Raw genomic sequence first — 22,239 nt, 5'->3', positions numbered from 1 at the left:
AATCCTGCGCCGACAAATAGTGGAGCAATATCAGAAAGGAGTTTGACAGTGTAAAATTGCAAAGAGTTTGAACATATCATCATCTACAGTGCATAATATCATCAAAAGATTCAGAGAATCTGGAAGAATCTCTGTGCGTAAGGGTCAAGGCCGGAAAACCATACTGGGTGCCCGTGATCTTCGGGCCTTAGATGGCACTGCATCACATACAGGCATGCTTCTGTATTGGAAATCACAAAATGAGCTCAGGAATATTTCCAGAGAACATTATCTGTGAACACAATTCACCGTGCCATCCGCCGTTGCCAGCTAAAACTCTATAGTTCAAAGAAGAAGCTGTATCTAAACATGATCTAGAAGCGCAGACGTCTTCTCTGGGCCAAGGCTCATTTAAAATGGACTGTGGCAAAGTGGAAAACTGTTCTGTGGTCAGACGAATCAAAATTTGAAGTTCTTTATGGAAATCAGGGACGCCGTGTCATTCGGACTAAAGAGGAGAAGGACGACCCAAGTTGTTATCAGCGCTCAGTTCAGAAGCCTGCATCTCTGATGGTATGGGGTTGCATTAGTGCATGTGTCATGGGCAACTTACACATCTGGAAAGACACCATCGATGCTGAAAGGTATATCCAGGTTCTAGAGCAACATATGCTCCCATCCAGATGACGTCTCTTTCAGGGAAGACCTTGCATTTTCCAACATGACAATGCCAAACCACATACTGCATCAATTACAGCATCATGGCTGCGTAGAAGAGGGGTCCAGGTACTGAACTGGCCAGGCTGTAGTCCAGATCTTTCACCCATAGAAAACATTTGGCGCATCATAAAACGGAAAATACGACAAAAAAGACCTAAGACAGTTGAGCAACTAGAATCCTACATTAGACAAGAATGGGTTAACATTCCTATCCCTAAACTTGAGCAACTTGTCTCCTCAGTCCCCAGACGTTTACAGACTGTTGTAAAGAGAAAAGGGGATGTCTCACAGTGGTAAACATGGCCTTGTCCCAACTTTTTTGAGATGTGTTGTTGTCATGAAATTTAAAATCACCTAATTTTTCTCTTTAAATGATACATTTTCTCAGTTTAAACATTTGATATGTCATCTATGTTCTATTCTGAATAAAATATGGAATTTTGAAACTTCCACATCATTGCATTCCATTTTTATTTACAATTTGTACTTTGTCCCAACTTTTTTGGAATCGGGGTTGTAAAATAAAGCAATATCCCCATGTTGACCGATCTAATGGCCCGACGAGATCCATCCAAATTCGCTCAAATGGGGTCTTGATTAGAGGAAGAGGGCGCAAAGGCGCTTTTGGAGTGGCTGGGGGATTTACTAACTGGCATTCATGGTATGCCACACACCACAGACGGACATCCCTCGTGAATCCCTGGCCAATAGAACTGGGCCATTATTCGGGCTAGTGTTTTATCTTGCCCCAAGTGTCCAGCCATTGGATTAAAGTGAGCCGCTTGGAACACAAGTTCTCTACAGCTCTTTGGGATTAACAACTGGGTTATTTGTTCCTTGGTTTGAGTGTCCTGCATCACTCGGTACAGTCTATATTTAATAATGGCAAACTAGGGGAAGGTTGGTGCTGCGCTTGGCTGAAGAGTTTGACCATCGATTACTCTCACTTGGTCAAACGCATGCCACAGAGTCTCGTCTCATGACTGCTCTAACGGGAAATCCCCAAGGGAATCCCTGAGAGAGGGAGGAGGAGTGGGCTCCTCCTCACTCTGACGTGGTGTTGACGTAGACGGCTCTGCGACAGCTTCTCCAGTCAACGCCACAACAGGATCTTCCCGTGACCTACTAGTGCAGGACTCACTGCATGTTAAATATTCCATTAGGTTTTTAAATCCCGGCCAATCAGTACCCAAAATCAACAAGTGGGTGTGACGGGGACTAACCACCGCCTTTATTCGATGCATTTGGCCCTGGAATAGAATTTGGACAGACACTAGAGGGTAATGGTGAACATCCCAGTGCACACACAACACTTTCACAACTTGTGCTACCCCCAATGCCTCACCTTGCACCAGACGTTGGTGAATTGAGGTCTGATTACAACTGGAATCCACCAAAGCATGATATGTAGCCCCTTGAACACTCACCGGTATGCGATACATTCTGGCCCGATCGGGAGCAGTTTCTGGCATGTCAGAGATCTGGATTACAGCACCCACCTCCCTTGCAGAGCTCTGACCTTGGAGATGTTCCGATTCCCCGCCGCGCCAGCACACCGGCCCAGGCTTTCCCTCTGCACTGGTGTTATGGGTGTCACTCACCCGAGGGGGAGACAACAAAGACACAGGAGAGAGAGAGGGGAGGACACCACGGGTGCGACAGGCTGGCTGGGGAGGAGCCAGCCGCCGCCTCTGTGGCAGGGGAACGGGGTGGGGAGGGGGGCGAGAGACAGGGGGAGAAAAGTGAGAGAGACAGAGAGAGAAGCGAGGGGAGCCACCTCGTCTGCCTGCCATCAGAGCCGCCTCCAGATGGTCCTCCGCCAGCTCGATGGCTCGCTCCAGCAACACCGGGTGATGACACTGGACCCATTCTGCCGCTCCTTCCAGAAATTGAGAGACAAACTGCTCCAGTGCCACCAGATCAATGATCTCGTCGGAGTCGCGGTTTTCCGCCCTCAGCCACCACTGGCAGGCGTCCCGGAGTTGCTGGCCAAATGCAAATGGCCTGCCGACTTCCTCCAATGCTTGTGTCCGGAAGCGCTGGCGATGTTGCTCCGGAGAGCGGCTGAGCCGCTGGAGGATGGCTTTCGTTAGGTCCGCATAGACCAGCCGGCTGTCAGCAGGGAGCTGCAAGCTGCAAGCTGCGCCTCACCAGTCAGAAGCGGGAGAAGGTGTGCCGCGTGCTGCTCCTGCGGCCACCCCCACGCCTCGGGTGCTTGCTCGAAAAGAATGAGGAATGCTTCCGGATCATCCTGTGGTCCCATCTTCGTGAGGGTGGTGGCAGCGGTGGTCGATGCTCCTGCTGACACGAGCCGGTGCCAGAACGCCTGGCAATCTTCCTGCTGGGCCAGCATCAAGGCTTCGAAGTGTTGCTCTTGCTCCTTTCAGACGGCGATCAGTGCTTGATGCTGGTTCTGCTGGGCGGTAGCGAGGGCAAGGATGAGCTCTTTGTATGGCAGGGACTCCATGGGGTGGTTCTCTTCTGTGCTCCTGGGTTTCGGCACCACTGTAACACTTCCTGATGTGGGTGGAGCACAGAAGCACGGCAGGTGAGAGTTGATATTTGTACGAATCCTTTTATTCAGGCTTTTCAGCTTGCTTGCTTCCTCTCATCACTCACACACTCACTTACTCACTCACACACATGCATTGTGGTTGGGGAGAGAGCTCCCTTTCTCTGCTGTCTCTCTCCTTTTATTCTCCGTCCCTGTAACAAACAGAGAGAGACACACACACACATTAATTGACAGCAGGTGGAATGACTTAGCCACCTACCTTCCCCGACCCCGCCCTCCATTCACAGACTGCTGCTTGGCCACACCCCCACTGCCACACTTGGTCATTTATTTATTGAGGAAAATGATCCAATATTACATATCTGTGAGTGGCAAAAGTATGTGAACCTCAAGGATTAGCAGTTAATTTGAAGGTGAAATTAGAGCCAGGTGTTTTCAATCAATGGGATGACAATCAGGTATGAGTGGGCACCCTATTTTATTTAAAGAACAGGGATCTATCAAAGTCTGATCTTCACAACACATGTTGGTGGAAGTGTATCATGGCACAAATAAAGGAGATTTCCGAGGACCTTAGAAAAAGTTTTGTTGAGCTTCATCATGGTGGAAAAGGTTACAAAACCATCTCTAAAGAGTTTGGACTCCACCAATCCACAGTCAGACAGATTGTGTACAAATGGAGGAAATTCAAGACCATTGTTACCCTCCCCAGGAGTGGTCAACCAACAAAGATCACTCCAAGAGGAAGGCGTGTAACAGTCGGCGAGGTCACAAAGGACCCCAGGGTAACTTCTAAGCAACTGAAGGCCTCTCTCACATTAGCTAATGTTAATGTTCATGAGTCCATCATCAGGAGAACACTGAACAACAATGGTGTGCATGGCAAGGTTGCAAGGAGAAAGCCAGTGCTCTCCAAAAAGAACATTGCTGCTTGTCTGCAGTTTGCTAAAGATCATGTGGTCAAGCCAGAAGGCTATTGGAAAAATGTTTTGTGGACAGATGAGAACAAAATAGAGCTTTTTGGTTTAAATGAGAAGCATTATGTTTGGAGAAAGTAAAACACTGAATTCCATCATAAGAACCTTATCCCATCTGTGAAACATGGTGGTGGTAGTATCATGGTTTGGGCCTGTTTTGCTGCATCTGGGCCAGGACGGCTTGCCATTACTGATGGAACAATGAATTATGAATTATACCAGCAAATTCTAAAGGAAAATGTCAGGACATCTGTCCATGAACTGAATCTCAAGAGAAGGTGGGTCATGCAGCAAGACAATGACCCTAAGCACACAAGTCATTCAACCAAAGAATGGTTAAAGAAGAATAAAAATGTTTTGGAATGGCCAAGTCAAAGTCCTGACCTTAATCCAATGGAAATTTTGTGGAAGGACCTGAAGCGAGCAGTTCATGTGAGGAAACCCACCAACATCCCAGAGTTGAAGCTGTTCTGAATGGAGGAATGGGCTAAAATTCCTCCAAGCTGGTGTGCAGGACTGATCAACAGTTACCGGCAATGTTTAGTTGCAGTTATTGCTGTACAAGGGGGTCCCACCAGATACTGAAAGCAAAGATTCACATACTTTTGCCACTCACAGATATGCAATATTGGATCATTTTCCTCAATAAATAAACCAAGTATAATATTTTTGTCTCATTTGTTTAACTGGGTTCTCTTTATCTACTTTTAGGACTTGTGTGAAAATCTGATGTAGTTTTAGGTCATATTTATGCAGAAATATAGATAATTCTAAAGGGTTCACAAACTTTCAAGCACCACTGTATGGGTGTGATGGTTCGATGTCAAAATAATTTTCACCATAATGTGTATCTGGTTAAATATCTAGGCTGGTAAAGGAGCACATCACCTCCAGGCTCCTTCTCACATTCAACCCCTTCCAGTTTGCCTACCGGCCAAACTGCTCCACTGAGGACACCATCTCCTCCGCTCTTCACCTGAACCTCGCACACCTGGAGGAGAAAAACACTCATGTGAAGTCCTTTTCCGTTTCCGGTTGAGAGTACGTCGTGCGCATTCTGGCTGCCGCTTCTCACCGGAGCTTTTTTATTTTTTATTTTTATTTTCTTTTTCTATTTTCATTTTATTTATTTATTTATTTATTTATTTCTGTGTGTTTGTGTAGTTTGATGTTTGTTTGAGTGTTTTGTCCGCCGGTTGTGGTGTAGCTCCGGACCCAGTTTTGGGCATTGGTTTCCCTCCAGGCCCTGGTTCGCCGTGGGTGATGCCTGTGTTCCCAGCTATGGACTGCAGTGAGCTTGCTGCTCATTTTACATCGTGGTTGTCCAGCGCTCTGTGCTTTGATGCTTGGTGTGATGTTCCAAGCGATGTTGCTCGGTGGTGTCACGGCGGCTGTGCAGGCGGTTTGGGACACACCAGTGCTCTGCGTGGCGGAGCTTCTCTGCTCGCTTTGTGGATCCACGGTGTGGTGTTCGAGCGATGTTGCTGACGGCATCGCGGTGGCTGTGATGGAGATGTGGGACTCGTTTTCATGCGCTTTTTGGTGGGACTGTGGCTGCTACACCACGGGAATTACTTCCTGACCCCTACTTGGTGGACTTTTTATTTTTATTTTATTTAATTATTATTATTTTTATTTTCTTTATTATTTTTTTCCCTTGTTTATAATTGTAAAGCGTCCTTGGGTTTCTTGAAAGGCGCTATATAAATCTAACTTATTATCATTATTATTATTATTATTATTACTATTTATGTGCGGATGCTGTTTCTGGACTTCAGTTCAGCATTTAATACCATCATTCCCCAGTATCTGGTGAACAAACTGGGACCACTGGGCTTCAGCACCTCCCTGTGCAACTGGCTGCTAGACTTCCTCACTGAAAGACCACAGTCAGTGCGGGTCGGACAGGACACACGACTGCGTCCCCAGGGCTGCCAGTAACCACATTGTGAAGTTTGCAGATGACAACAGTGGTGGGCCTCATCAAGGACGACAACAGTGTGGCTTACAGAGTCAAGTCAAGTTTATTTATATAGCACTTTTCATACACAAGGTAAATTCAAGGTGCTTTACAAAAACAATCATTGAACAAGACAAGATATTTATAGCACAAGTTTCATAAAGAGAGGAGGTGGAGCAGCTGGTGGGCTGGTGCAGAGAAAACAACCTGATCCTGAATGTGGACAAAACCAAAGAGATCATTGTCGACTTTAGGAAGAACCAGCCCAGCCACACTCCACTTCTCATCAACAACACGGCTGTGGAGGTGGTCAATAGCACCAAGTTCCTGGGGGTGCACATCACAGACAACCTCACCTGGTCTGTGAACACTGCATCACTGGTCAAGAGGGCACAGCAGTGTCTGCACTTCCTGTGTAGGATGAGGAGAGCCCACCTGCCTCCGTCCATCCTCACTACATTCTACAGAAGCACCATAGAGAGTGTTCTGACCAGCTGCATCTCCGTGTAGTGTTGAGGCTGCAGTGCCTCTGACTGGAAGAATGTGAGGATAGTGGTGAGGATGGTGGAGAAAATCATTGGGACTTCTCTTCCCTCCATTCAGGACATCGCACCTAAGCACTGCATGTCCCGAGCCAGAAACATCGTCAGTGACCCCTCACATCCTCACTATGGACTGTTCTCCCTCCTGGCCTCTGGAAAATTTTAAATCAAACTGAACTCTAAACTTCTATTTATACTTGAACAACTCCTAATTCCACAGGTCACTTTGTACTATTGCACTTTATAATATTTTTGCTGCTGTATATTTTAATATACTTTTATATTTAATTCTGTGCTGAGCCAAATTGCAATGAAATTTCATTGTGTATACCTGTTGCATACTGAATGACAATAAAGGTTATCTATCTATCTATCTATCTATCTATCTATCTATCTATCTATCTATCTATCTATCTATCTACTGTATCTATCTATGCCTATGTCCAGATGAATCTGTGCCTATATCCACATTCATGTGTTAGTTTTAAAATGCCATTTTAAAACAAAAATAATCTCCGTCTCGACAAGTGTTTAGCTTTATATCAGAAATAATTTTCATCCATACTAACACCCCTGGAAATGCATGTCACATAACTATTCATGTCCAGTGGGCATGTGTGTGCCAATATAAACAGCAAGCAGATTGTCCACTATGAAGTTGGCTGCTTAGTTGCGGATATCTTAGTTCCACTAGTAGTTGAAGCTGATGCCATTTGTTTTCTTTCATGTACCATTTTCACATGCAATATTGTATATTAGAATGTTATTTAGGATGAGGCACACAGCTATTTATCCCTCATTTGGTTTGTGTGTTCTCTTACCTTTCCCATGTTGTTGCATGATTAAGGGAATTTGGCTTCTGTGTCACCTCATATTTGTACCCCTGTTAATCAGGAAGTCATGGATTACAGCTTGAAAGTTCCTACACTTTCAATTTTACAAGTTAAAATTGGAAACATACTTCAGTTACATTGTGTTCACTATAATTTCCAGGGGTGTCAATAATAGTGGTTCATATGTTTTTTTGTTGAAAATAATTATGTCTTGATAATGGATATGTTTATATCTGAATAAATTTATTTAAATTAAAGGTTGGGTTTTTCTCATGTGTTTCAGTGTGAAATGAAGCTATTTCACCAAAAGGTGGATTTTTTTCTAACCTTTTTTACTAACCTTTACAAGGAGTGCCAGTAGTCATCTCTTTGAATCATACTGATGTACTGATTTCTATTTTGTAAAATGCTATCATCACTATGCTATCATCACAGAAAAATATCAGTAAATATTTATATTACTACTATTGAATTTAAGTGAATACCATTTGTGGAAGGTATGAGCAGGACTTGGACATAACAAATGGTCAGTTGGACTTCATCAGTTGCTAGGGTTGATTGGACATTGGTAACAATTGGTGACAATGAGAAACTGTTGTACAACCTGACCTTCCTAATCCTTTTAATAACTTTTCCTAGATGGTCTTGAGATGATATTTGCCAAGTGTTGTCGAATTCAGATTAGAAAGTCTCCTATCCTATTTGAAAAATTAAAACCAATATGTCTTTATGCATAATCTGATGTTCACACATTTGCCAAAATAGACCATAACTGCATACTTTTCTAAGAGCTGGGTACACAAAGATCCTCTCTGAAGGCTGAGGTTGTCTCCTGCAAGCTGTAGGTGCAACAAAATTCTTGGTATGGCCTGGAAAAATAACATGTATTTTTATAACTCACTTCAAGGAGACTTTTATAATTGGCTCAGAAGCTTTGGATTACCTTTGTCAACCACTGGTGGAGATAGGTTGATGCAGGACAAGGTGCCTTGTTAAATTATCTGTTACTTGACGTAACCAGACCTTCTCCTTTCCACAGGAACAACACTGCTGTGAACTCCAAAGTCATTGCTGTGACAATGAGACCAGAGCCCAGAGTCAAAGAAGCTCAGATGGAGATAGAACTTGCTCACTTGGCCAATGTAAGCAGCTTCTCTGGACTGCCCTGACCTCATCATTCACACTACAAGCATATTAAACACATTTCTCCTGACCCCAATTTTGAACAAAGGATTATTCAAATGCTACCAGAGGATTAAATATGACTATTTTCTTCATTGCTGAATTGATTGGAAGTAATCATTTGCCTTGAGATTTGAGGAATGGTTATATTTTATGATGCATTCCCAAATGGCAAAACAAGTCTGAAATGAGAGAGACCAGTGACTCAACTAAAATAACAAATGGTAGTCTGCTGTGCCAAATGCTAAAAATACACCCTGGTTTGCACTGAATTTATGAGACATAAAAGCAAATGTGCAGTGATTAACTTATGAGAAAATCAATTTGTGGATGAAACACATGCTATTTGTCTCATTTTTAATAAATGAAAAAATTCCTATAAGGAATCGTTCAATAGTTCAATCATTCAATTGTGTTTTACATAATATCAATTATGTAAAACACAATCAAACTTTTTTGTTTAGAAAGCAGTGCTCTTTAACAAATTGGCCTTTTATAAAACAAGTTAAAATAATGGATTAGGTTCTAAGTAAAAGGAACTCTGAGTACACGTTCTCCATGACTTGAATAACTATGGTGAACACAAAACATTTTCTACTATTGCATCACTAACTAAGTTGGGCTGTCATGGTCAATGATAGCAGGCTTGTACAATCTTCTTACCGATGAGAGTGTATGTGGCTCACAAGTCCAATACATGAGCCACACATGCGTTGACACTGATGACATTGGTGAGTCATTATAGCTGGGTTTCTTGCTGCTGCCTTTCGTCTGGCTCTGGCATCAATGAGGTGATGCTGACAGGTCTCTTCAAAGTTCTTGGCAGCTGTATGAACTATTGACCACCAGTTTGTCCTATTGGTAGCACAAGCTTCCAGATCACGTGGGGGTATGGTTGTATCCTTCAGATGCTCTTTAATGCAGTCCCTGTATCACTTCTTTGGGCATTCCAGGTTTCATTTTCCCTGGACAAGTACGTTGTACATCACTTGATGGGGTAAATGGGAGGAATCCATGTGAATCACATGGCCTGGCCAGCAGAATGGGGCTTTGATCACCATTGATTCGATACTTGTCTGACCAGCTCTGTCTAACACCTCCACATTTATGACCTTATTCTGCCACCATTTGTCCATGATTGAAAGCAGTGAGCGATGATGGAATCCCTCCAGCAATTTGAGATGCCTGCAACAGTGGGTCCAGCTTTCACATCCGTATAGTAAGCTTGGAATAATGACTGCTTTGTGTACTTTTATTTTGGCAGAGGTCTTAATATTGTGCTGGGTCAATACTTTTGCCCCAAAACTACCAAGAGCTTGGTTTACCTTGTTGATCCTGGCCGAAATCTCCCTGTCTGAGAACCCATCAGAGAACACCAGACTACCCAAGTACTTGAAACTGTTCACAACTTTCAGCTTTGTCTCTCCAACGTATACACAGGGAGGTGGGGGTGTTGTGCCAGGAGATGCTTGGCAAAGGATCTGTCTTGCTTAGGTTGATGGTCAAGCCAAATATTTTGGCTGCCTTGGTGAATCTCTATAGAATGAGCTGAAGGTTTGCATCACTATGGGCAAGAAGCATGCAATCATCGGCAGATAAAGCTTCGATGAGTCAGTGAGCTAAGGTCTTCGTTTTTGCATTCAATCAGTAAAGGTCAAATAGAAATCCATCTAATTGATACTTAATGTACACACCTCAATCAAGGTTTTTGAGTGCATGATTGAGGTATACAAGTGAAGTAGAGGTTAAACAGCACATGTGCAAGAACGTAACCTTGTTTTACTCTGTTTGAGATCTTGAATGGACAAGAAGGTTCGCCATTGACCAATACTGTCCCTGTCATGTTGTCATGGAATTGGCGGATGAGGTTAATGAACTTACTTTCTAGTACAACCAAGTTTGGCTAGGACAGCCCAGAACACTTCTCAGTTAACTGTATCTTTACAGATGTATGTGGTTTTAGTCAGATCTATAAAAACAGTGTACAGGTCTTTGTTCTGCTCGATACATTTTTCCTGAACTTGCCGTACTATAAAGATCATGTCCACTGTGCTTCAATTTGGTGTGCTTCAATTTGTGCTTCAAAAATTTAAGAAAGATGGAACTGCAACCATCTCACAGAGACATCCAGGTCATCCATGGAAGTTAACACTTCGACAGGAGTGTCTTCTGATGAGAAGGGTTGAAGAAAATCAGCATGCAAGTTCACTGCAGTTATCTAAAGAAGTAGAAAGCCAAACTGGGGTGACTATTTCCCGTGACACAATACGGCGTACACTGCAGAGGAATAGCATGCATGGATGCCGTCCATGAAAGACACCTCTCCTAAAGCCCAGGCACAAAAAAGCCCACCTAGAGTTTGCCAGGGCCCATGCTGACAAAGATGAAGACTACTAGGACTCTATATTCTGGAGTGATGAGACCAAGATAAATGTTTTTGGAACTGATGGCTTCAAAACTGTATGGCATCGCAAAGGTGAGGAATACAAAGAAAAATGCATGGTGCCTACAGTGAAACATGGTGGTGGCAGTGTCCTTATGTGGGGCTGCATGAGTGCTGCTGGTGTTGGGGAGCTGCATTTCGTTGATGGCATCATGAATTCACAGATGTATTGCTCTATACTGAAAGAGAAAATGCTACCATCACTCTGTGCCCTTGGTTGTCATGCACTTTTCCAACATGACTAAACACACATCTAAGGCCACTGTTGGATTTCTGAAGAAAAACAGGGTGAAAGTGATTCAGTGGCCAAGTATGTCTCCTAATCTGAACCCAATCCAACACCTATGGGGAATTCTGAAGAGACAAGTTGAGCATCACTCTCCATCCAGCATCCAGTCACTAAAAGAGGTCATTGTTGAAGAATGGAAAAAGATTGATGTTGCAAAATGTCGCCAACTTGTTCGTTCCATGCCTAGAAGACTTGGTGCTGTCATTAAAAATCATGGAGACCATACAAAGTACTAGATGTAGTAGTTTTTGTTGTGGGGTGTATTCATTTTTGCACCACCCTAATTTGAGTAAACTGAAAAATGTGTAATCTAAGTTATATTATTAACCTTACTTTCACATTATAAGTTAAACAGATGTTATATTAAACTTTGTCTTGTCAACATTTTGGAAATTGTTTGTGTTCATTGAGATATTGTTTAAAATGTTACTTTTCAAAGGGGGTGTACTCATTTATGCTGAGCACTGGACATATGCATACAGCAATGTTAGACCCAATATTTGTATTTATTTAATTTTTGATTATCTGGTATAAAATGGCCTGAGGTATGGTGAGGTTTGTGTCAGAAAGACATCCGTTCTAAAGACATTTTATCTTATTTATGTCTTCATTCTGCTGAATACAAGCATATATGGTACCAGTCAAAAGTCTGGACACACCTACTCATTCATAGGTTTTTCTGTATTTTGACTATTTTCTACATTGTAGGATGATACTGAAGACATCAAAACTAAAAATATGTTTCATAAAACCTATGATAAACATGTTTCATAAAAATATGATAAATTTATCATAAATGTTTCAAAAATGTTTCATATTTTAGATTATTCAAAGTAGCTACTGTTTATCTTGATGATGCTTTGCATACTATTTGCATTATCTTAACCAGCTTCATGAGGTAGTCACCTGGAGTGCTTTTCAATTAACAGGTGTGCCTCGTCAAAAGTTAATTAGTGGAATTGCTTACCTGCTTAATGCATTTGAGACAATCAAATAGGAAATAATAATAAAATAAATAACCCTCTTTGACAACTGTAGCAATTCATATTATATCAAGAACCACTCAACTAAGAAAAGAGAAACAAGAGTCCATCATTACTTTAAGACATGATGTGTCTTTTAATTAATAATAAAATAAAGAAAATAAAAATAAAGAAAAAACATTGAATTAGAAGATGTGTCTAAACTTTTGACTGGTACTGTATATACTATGGTCTTTCAATGACCAAATTAAACATATAAATAAATAAACATTTTTGTCTTTCAGGGAACAATGAATCCATTTTGTGTTCTCTGGGATAGCACTATCATGTAAGTATTTACAAACAGCAATTTTAAAGGATTATAAAGGCTTGGATTAGAAATTGTGCTTTTACATTAATCTCAGTTCATTATTTTTGAACTTTGCAAGTACAGTAGTGCTTGAAAGTTTGTGAACCTTTTAGAATTTTCTATATTTCTGCATAAATATGACCTAAAACATCATCAGATTTTCACACAAGTCCTAAAAGTAGATAAAGAGAACCCAGTTAAACAAATGAGACAAAAATATTATACTTGGGCATTTATTTATTGAGGAAAATGATCCTCCATTTTTAATGTATCACTGAGTCAGCAAAAGGTGCCTAGGCTGTGGAAACAAGCAGAGGTTATCCCTGTTCCTAAAGTCAGCAGACCTAAAACGCTGAATGATTTTAGACCGGTTGCCCTCACCTCTCTTTTAATGAAATCATTTGAGAAAATTGTTAAGTCGGAACTTCTGGAGAGGACTGCACATGTACTTGACCCCATGCAATTTGCTTACAGGGCCCACAGAGGCGTTGAAGATGCCACACTTACCCTGGTAAATCTTTTATTTAAACATCTGGAGGGGAACAAAACCCACGTTAGATTGTCTTTTATTGATTTTTCATCGGCTTTTAACTCCATACAACCTCACATTTTAGCCATGAGGCTTGTTGAACAGTTCCAGCTTAGCCATAATCTGGTGGGTTGGATTTTAGATTTTTTAACAGATAGAACACAGAGAGTCAAAGTGAATGGCATTTTATCTGAGTCACTGTGTTCCTCTACTGGCTCACCTCAGGGATGTGTTCTCTCTCCCTTACTTTTTATCCTTTATACAGATATGTGTAAGAGTGTCTATGAAAACAGGCACATTTTAAAATTTGCAGACGATACTGTCATTGTAAGTTTGTTACATAATAATGAATCCAGTCATGGTCCAGTCTTGGAGGATTTTATCAGGTGGTCCGTTCTTTCTTTCTTGGTGCTTAATACATTTAAAACAAAGGACATGATTATTGATTTTAGAAATCAGGCTCCAAACCATGATCCCACAGTCATCAAGGGCCAACCTGTTGAACGCGTGGATAATTACAAGTATCTTGGGATTGTCACTGATGACAAATTGACTTTTAACAAGAACTGCGAAGCAGTATGCAAGAGGGGATATCAGCGGTTGTTTTATCTTCGGAAATTGTTCCGTTTTAACATTGATAAAACTATGCTGACCCTATTTTATCGTGCTTTTATTGAGTCATTGTTATCTTTTGCCTTGGTGTCTTGGTTTGGGAATCTGTCACTACAGGACAAAAACTCCCTGAACCAAATCATTAAATGGGCTAGGCGGCTAATTGGGAAGCCTCAACTCACCATGTCTTCTCTTTCTGACACACAGTTACAATGTAAAGCTACCTGTATTCTTAAAGATGGCTCACACCCTTTGCATGGTGAGTTCCAGCTCCTTCGTTCTGGTCGTCGTTTTGGGGTCCCTAAGGGAAGGGCAAAACGGTACAGAAAGAGCTTTGTACCAAAAGCAATTGTACTGCTGAACAGTAAGGCCCAGAGGTGAATAATCTTGTTCATACTGAACAATTGATGATGAAGCACTTTTTAAAGATCACACTTTAAAGGATTATATATGTTAGGATGTGTGTACTGTTGTTGTCTTGTCTGTCACAATGTATTTTATGTAGCTGTTATTTTGTATCGGGATCGCTGAATTCCTGCCTGCACAACAAATTTACCAGTACTATGGTATGGTATAAATAAAGAAACCTTGAACCTTGAAAATGATCCAATATTACATATCTGTGAGTGGCAAAAGTATGTCAACCTTTGCTTTCAGTATCTGGTGTGATCCCCTTGTGCAGCAATAACTGCAACTAAACATTTGCGGTAACTGTTGATCAGTCCTGCACACCGGCTTGGAAGAATTTTAGCCCATTCCTCCATACAGAACAGCTTCAACTCTGGGATGTTGTTGGGTTTCCTCACATGAACTGCTCACTTCAGGTCCTTCCACAACATTTCGATTGGATTAAGGTCAGGACTGTGACTTGGCCATTCCAAAACATTAACTTTATTCTTCTTTCACCATTCTTTGGTAGAACAACTTGTGTGCTTAGGGTCGTTGTCTTGCTGCATGACCCACCTTCTCTTGAGATTCAGTTAATGGACAGATGTCCTAACATTTTCCTTTTGAATGCGCTGGTATAATTCAGAATTTATTGTTCCATCAATAATGGCAAGCCGTCCTGGCCCAGATGCAGCAAAACAGGCCCAAACCATGATACTACCACCACCATGTTTCACAGATGGGATAAGGTTCTTATGCTGGAATGCAGTGTTTTCCTTTCTCCAAACATGATGCTTCTCATTTAAACCAAAAAGTTATATTTTGTTCTCATCTGTCCACAAAACATTTTTCCAATAGCCTTCTGGCTTGTCCATGTGATCTTTAGCAAACTGCAGATGAGCAGCAATGTTCTTTTTGGAGAGCAGTGGCTTTCTCCTTGCAACCCTGCCATGCACACCATTGTTGTTCAGTGTTCTCCTGATTGGACTCATGAACATTAACATTAGCCAATGTGAGAGAGGCCTTCAGTTGCTTAGAAGTTACCCTGGGGTCCTTTGTGACCTTGCCGACTATTACACGCCATGCTCTTGGAGTGATCTTTGTTAGTCGACCACTCCTTGGGAGGGTAACAGTGGTCTTGAATTTCCTCCATTTATACACAATCTGACTGTGGATTGGTGGAATCCAAACTCTTTAGAGATAGTTTTGTAACCTTTTCCACCCTGATGAGCATCAACAACGCTTTTTCTGAGATCCTCAGAAATCTCCTTTGTTCGTGCCATGATACACCTCCATAAACATGTATTGTGAAGGTCAGACTTTGATAGATCCCTGTTCTTTAAATAAAACAGGGTGTCCATTCATACCTGATTGCCATCCCATTGATTGAAAACACCTGGCTCTAATTTCACCTTCAAATTAACTGCTAATCCTTGAGGTTCACATACTTTTGCCACTCACAGATATGTAATATTGGATCATTTCCCTCAATAAATAAATGACCAAGTATAATATTTTTGTCTCATTTGTTTAACTGGGTTCTCTTTGTCTACTTTTAGGACTTGTGTGAAAATCTGATGATGTTTTAGGTCATATTTATTCAGAAATATAGAAAATTCTAAAGGGTTCACAAACTTTCAAGCACCACTGTCGCAACTTGTAAGCCTAGATACTATTTACTGCTATACACTTACAGTTGTACAGTCATGTCAATAAGTATTTGGACAGTGACACAGTTTTCATAATTTTGCCTCTGTACACCACCACAATGGATTTGAAATGAAGCAATCAAGATGATGTGTAGAATTTCAGCTTTAATTCAAGCTGTTTAGCAAAATATATTGCAGTAACCATTTAGGAATTACAGCCATTTTTAACATAGTCCCTCCATTTTCACAGGCTCAAACACATTTGGACAATTGAATGATGAGCAGTTTCATGGCCAGTTATGGCCCTTTTCCTCATTATTCCATGAGAAATTAAGGAGATAAAAGGTCTCGAGTTGCTTCCAAGTGTTGAATTTGCATTTGGCAGCTGTTCATGGGAATTCTCAATATGTGGTCCAAAGAGATGACAATGCAAGTAAAGGAGGCCATTATTAGACTGGGGGGAGAAGAAAGAAAAAAAACCCAGACCTATCAGAGATATAGCAGAAACTTTAGGAGTGGCCAAATCAACAATTTGGTACATTCTTAAAAATAAAGAATGCACTGGTGAGCTCAGCAACAACAAAAGGCCTGGAAAACCATGGAAGACTAAAGTAGATGATCATAGAATTCTTTCCTTGGTGAAGAAAAAAAAACCTTCACAACGTCTAGCCAAGTCAAGAACACTCATGAGGAAGATTCATGAGGAACATTCATTGTCAGCGTTTCCAATCAAGAGACACCTTCATGAATGTAAATGCAGGGGGGTTAAGGCCCGGTCACACAGCGCTTTATGGCTTTATCACGGCCAAAACCCGTCAAAAAGTGCTCTCCCGTGAAGCAGACGATGTTGTTCGTGTTGATGTCAAAGTTAAGACGTGTTACAGTCGATATACAGACGTGACAGGACGCAGGGGAAAATCGGAACGGCGTCGGACGCGGTAAAAAGTTTTGGACTGCTCAAAACTTTAGACCGCGGACAACCACGGCCGGCACACGTGGTAAAGACGTGCAACACACGTGAAAAACACGTGATAATCAGTGTCCCGGCCGTTATTAAAACTTGGGGAGACGTGGTAAGACGCGAAAGTTTGGCGGTCTATCACGGGCAGAGCACGGTCATCGGACGGGTGTTACGCGTTGGTATCACGGGATATAGCGTGTGTTTAGCGGCTTATCACTGAGAAATTGATTTTTCCGCGTACATAGCACTGTCTAAGCCCGTTAAACGACGTCTCAAACAAGTTCTAAATTCGATTGATCACTGTCTAATCACTTCTGCATCACTTCTGATTTGCGGCATGTATAAATACTGTAATTTTCTGAGACCTCGGCACTTGCAGTCTAGATGTCAAGGGGTGAACATGAACCCTCAACGCTGTGATGTCCTCATCTTAATGCTCCAGCACCAACAGAACCAACTGATACAGGCTCAACATATCCTTGCTGAGAGAAGAAGAAGAAGGAGGAGGAGGAGGAGGGTGGTACGGAACATCTGGGTGCGTGGCTGGACTTGATTAGCTGTGCTTAGGCAGTGCTGCAGCAGTGAAACAGCCGCCGACGGCCATACCCCGTACAAAGCACGGCAAAGCCAAAATTGACCAAAAATTAGCACTTACGACCACGTCCACCAGATTTTTGTATCTTTTTGTACGCGATATAGACGCGGAGTGCTGTGTGACCGCCCCTTTACCTCAAGATGCAAACCACTGGTAACACTCAAAAACAGAAAGGACAGACTAGACTTTGCTAGAAAGCCTGCCTAATTCTGGAACAAGATTCTTTGTACATATGAAACCAAGATTAACTTGTACCAGAATGATGGAAAGAGAAGAATATGGAGAAGAAAGAGCTCATGTTCCAAAGCATACCACATCATCTGTCAAACATGGTGGAGGCAGTGTTATGACATGGGCATGTATGGCTGCTAATGGACTGAGTCACTGGTGTTTCTTGATGATGTGACTGCTGATAGAAGTAGCAGGATGAATTCTGAAGTGTATAGTTATACATTTTGCTCTGATTCACTCAAATACTGCAAAATTAATAGAACAGCACTTCACAGTATAGATGGATAATGGCTCAAACATACTGTGAAAGCAACCCAAGAGCTTCTTAAGATAAAGAAATGGAATATTTTTAAATGGCCAAGCCAGTCAACCTAATTGAGCATTCTTTTCCCTTACTGAAGACAAACCCCAAGGCAAAACCCCCCCACAAACAAACAGCAACTGAAGGTTGCTGCAGTAAAGGCCTGGCAAAACATCTCAAGGGAGAAAATTCAGCATTTGCTGATGTGCATAGGTTCCACATTTCAGGCAATCACTGACTGCAAAGTGTTTGCATCCAAGTCTAAAAAAATTTTGCTTATATTTTGTAATTGTTAGTTTGTTCAATCACTTTTGAGCCTTTGAAAATGGAGGAACTATGTAAAAAAAATGACTGTAATTCCTAAATGGTTAATGCAATATTTTTGCTTTTGAATTAAAGCTGAAATTCTACACTTCAGTCACATCTTGTTGGCTTTGTTTCAAATTCATAATGGTGGTGTACAGAGACAAAATTTTAAAAAATTATGTCACTGTCCAAATACTTATGAACATGACTATATAGTGTGCCACTGGAATCAAGCTGATTCAAAGTGGCTTAAGCTAAAATGTTTTATGATCTTCTAGAATATGTAGTCTCTGCTTATATATAAGACAGTAAAAAACAAAGAAATCATCAATGTAGGTTCAAGATCATGTTAATAAGACTACAGCCAGGGCAGCAAGGGTGTTCAAGGATAATTGCTATAGCATGCTCATGAGGGAGTAAATTCCACAAAGAATGAAATTTAAATGAAAACAACCAATTCCAAGACAGCAAGAAGCACTGGAGGCAAATCTGAATATAATCCTACGATAGTGAGGCAGTATACAAATTAAATTGGCAGTATCTAAAGGAGCAAAATGTAAAAGTGTATATGATAATTATTGTTTTAATAAAACATTATAGTGCTTGGTAGGTGTTAATCGCTAATCCAGTGAACTGAAGTCTCTAGTACTGCATGTGATTTGTGGCTCAACACAGATGATTGTGACATACTGTATGGATAAGCAGAGAAGAAAAGTGGCTTCAGATTTTTTTAAACAGATGACTTCTATCAGTACCCAATGCTTCACATCAAATATGTTTTTTCTCCACTTATATATACACACATACACACACACAGTGGTGCTTGAAAGGTTGTGAACCCTTTAGAATTTTCTATATTTCTGTATAAATATGACCTAAAACAACATCAGATTTTCACACGAGTCCTAAAAGTAGATAAAGAGAACCCAGTTAAACAAATGAGACAAAAATATTATACTTAGTCATTTATTTATTGAGGAAAATGATTCAATATTACATATCTGTGAGTGGCAAAAGTATGTGAACCTTTGCTTTCAGTATCTAGTGTGACCCTTGTGCAGCAATAACTGCAACTAAACGTTTCTGGTAACTGTTGATCAGTCCTGCACACTGGCTTGGAGGAATTTTAGCCCATTCCTCCATACAGAACAGGCTTCAACTCTGGGATGTTGGTGGGTTTCCTCGCATGAACTGCTTGCTTCAGGTCCTTCCACAACATTTTGATTGGATTAAGGTCGGGACTTTGACTTGGCCATTCCAAAACATTAACTTTATTCTTCTTTATCCATTCTTTGGTAGAACGACTTGTGTGCTGAGGGTTGTTGCATGACCCACCTTTTCTTGAGATTCAGTTCATGGACAGATGTCCTGACATTTTCCTTTTGAATTTGCTGGTATAATTCAGAATTCATTGTTCCATCAATGATGGCAAGCCATCCTGCCCCAGATGCAGCAAAACAGGCCCAAACCATGATACTACCACCACCATGTTTCACAGATGGGATAAGGTTCTTATGCTGGAATGCAGTGTTTTCCTTTCTCCAAACATAACGCTTATTGTTTAAGCCAAAAAGATCTATTTTGGTCTCATCCATCCACAAAACATTTTTCCAATAGCCTTCTGGCTTGTCCACGTGATCTTTAGCAAACTGCAGATGAGCAGCAATGTTCTTTTTGGAGAGTAGCAGCTTTCTCCTTGCAACCCTGCCATGCACACTATTGTTGTTCAGTGTTCTCCTGATGGTGGACTCATGAACATTAACATTAGCCAATGTGAGAGAGGCCTTCAGTTGTTTAGAAGTTACCCTGGGCTCCTTTGTGACCTCGCCGACTGAAATATAGAAAATTCTAAAGGGTTCACAAACTTTCAAGCACCACTGTGTATATATATATATATATATATATATATATATATATATATATAGGCTGAACACACACATATGTGCATGTGTGTGTTCAGCCAATCAGAGCACACGATTGCTCATATTACATTCAATGGATATGAGCAATCACACACTGACTGGGTACTCTACTACTAGGATATCAGCTCGTATACCATGAGTAGAGAAAAACAAAATGGCAGAGCGCATCAAGTCAGATATATTACTTTTTCAAGTATAGAAACGGAAATAGCTAAAAGAATATAGTCCCCCCCAATAGCTGCTGTTCAACACTTCAGCCCAGTTGGTGGCAGTAATGCACTTTTAAGTTGGTTGGCCAACCACCAAAAAACCCTAAAGAAGAAGAATAAAATGGTGGACCATGTTACTGAACCAAGCAAGGATGAAATAAAAACTCTACTCGAAAACAAAACCCCCCAAAATACAAAAAAGCAACAAAATATGCAATAAAAGTATTTGATGGTAAGAAAGTTTTTTTTTTATTCTTATTGTAGCATTTTTCACAAATTGGTACTGTCATTTTGCTGGTTTGTTTACATTCTAAGTGGAAAGTATTTTGTTAGATGTTTTGGATGACGATTTGTCGAATTTGCAAAAACTAAAAATGCTCTTTTTCTAAAAAAAAAGTCAATATGGATGGAATAAAACAGTTATTCCACTCAATCTCGTCCTACATGGCTTATAGCCGACTTGGCGAGCCTCTTTTTTTTTAATAAAAGCTCAAATACATTTACTTTAACATTAGATTTATATAGTTGGTACATTAGTGTCTTCTCTATCACTATCTACTATACTTCTTTCTGTACTTAGCCTTATTCCATACTTTTTCATTTCCATGTTATTCTGCACTGTTCTGCAAATTGAATGTGGCATGTAGAAATATGACAATTGCTTCCTTTTGCAAAACCAGTCAGGCAAACCAAGCACATTATATTGTGGATTTTTTTTTTTTAAATTGAGACAGCGCATTTACAAAATTGAATTTTCATTGAATCAGGAACACTTCATTTGACTCTCTCTTGTATAATTTCTGAAATGTATTGGCGGCCATGGGTATTAATAAAGCTGACCTATAGAAGGAATGGGCTGCAACAGTGAGAGTTTTGGTTCACATCCATTTTTCTGTCTTTCAGTAAAAAGCAGCTTTATGTCAGTGGTGCATCCAAATAATCTGGCTTTCATGTATACTTATAATTTGTTTCTTTTTAGTTTTTGAATCTGCTTGCTTCTTCATACTACTGAGAGTACATTATGCAGTTTAGGATACAGCCTTGAATTATATATGAAAGTGTCTTGAGTTTGTACTTGTATATATCTGTGAGGTAGAGAATGGGGAAGCACAACCAATAATATAAAATATGTCTTGTAATTGAGTTTTTGTATCAGAGAGAATAAAACAAAATCTCGTATCATGTAGATGTAGAATATGTTGGAAAAATATTGTATTGGTGAAAATTGACAATTGCAGTATGGTGACAGTGTATATTGGTTAATATTTTACATACAGTATCACAAGAAGAAGAAGCCATTATTTCTCATGTGACATATTACAGCACAGTAAAATTCATTTATTTGCATATCCCAGCTAGCTAGGGGTCAGCCATGATACAACACCCCTGGAGCAGCAGGGATTATGGGCCTTGCTCAATGGCCCCACAGTGACAGCTTGGCAGTACTATGGTTTGAACCCTTGACCATCTGATCAGTCACCCCAAGCATTAACCATTGAGCCAGCACTGCCCTTTCAGTCACATAAAGACAAAGTACAGCCTGATTCTGGAAGCAACAGCATCCATTCCAGCTTAGATCTAAAGGAAGTAAAAGAGCCAGAGTAAAGTGGAATTAATTTGTTGGATCCAAGTCATCTCTTCCTTCTTTCAAAACTTTATATATGAGATCACATATACATCTGAATTGTCTGTTTTTACTTCAGTGTAAATGAAATGAAATTGACAAGGTTTTTTTTAAGCAAAAGTGGCAAATTTAAGTATTGAT

At 40.8% G+C, this 22,239-nt stretch overlaps 1 protein-coding gene across 1 annotated transcript in view; it reads left to right on the top strand.

Moving 5' to 3' along the window:
* The window catches only part of adgrb3 (adhesion G protein-coupled receptor B3), a 722,174-nt gene that overhangs the window by 562,605 nt on the left and 137,330 nt on the right, over window positions 1-22,239 (top strand). Inside the window, exons 15-16 of the mRNA XM_060916854.1 lie at window positions 8,566-8,668; window positions 12,708-12,751. Of these exons, the coding sequence (XP_060772837.1) occupies window positions 8,566-8,668; window positions 12,708-12,751 (147 nt within the window). The remainder of the gene's footprint in view (window positions 1-8,565; window positions 8,669-12,707; window positions 12,752-22,239) is intronic.

The sequence above is a fragment of the Neoarius graeffei genome, chromosome 3, assembly GCF_027579695.1.
Source record: "Neoarius graeffei isolate fNeoGra1 chromosome 3, fNeoGra1.pri, whole genome shotgun sequence".
In the NCBI taxonomy this organism is placed as follows: domain Eukaryota; kingdom Metazoa; phylum Chordata; class Actinopteri; order Siluriformes; family Ariidae; genus Neoarius; species Neoarius graeffei.
This window is presented reverse-complemented; position numbering and strand designations above follow the sequence as displayed.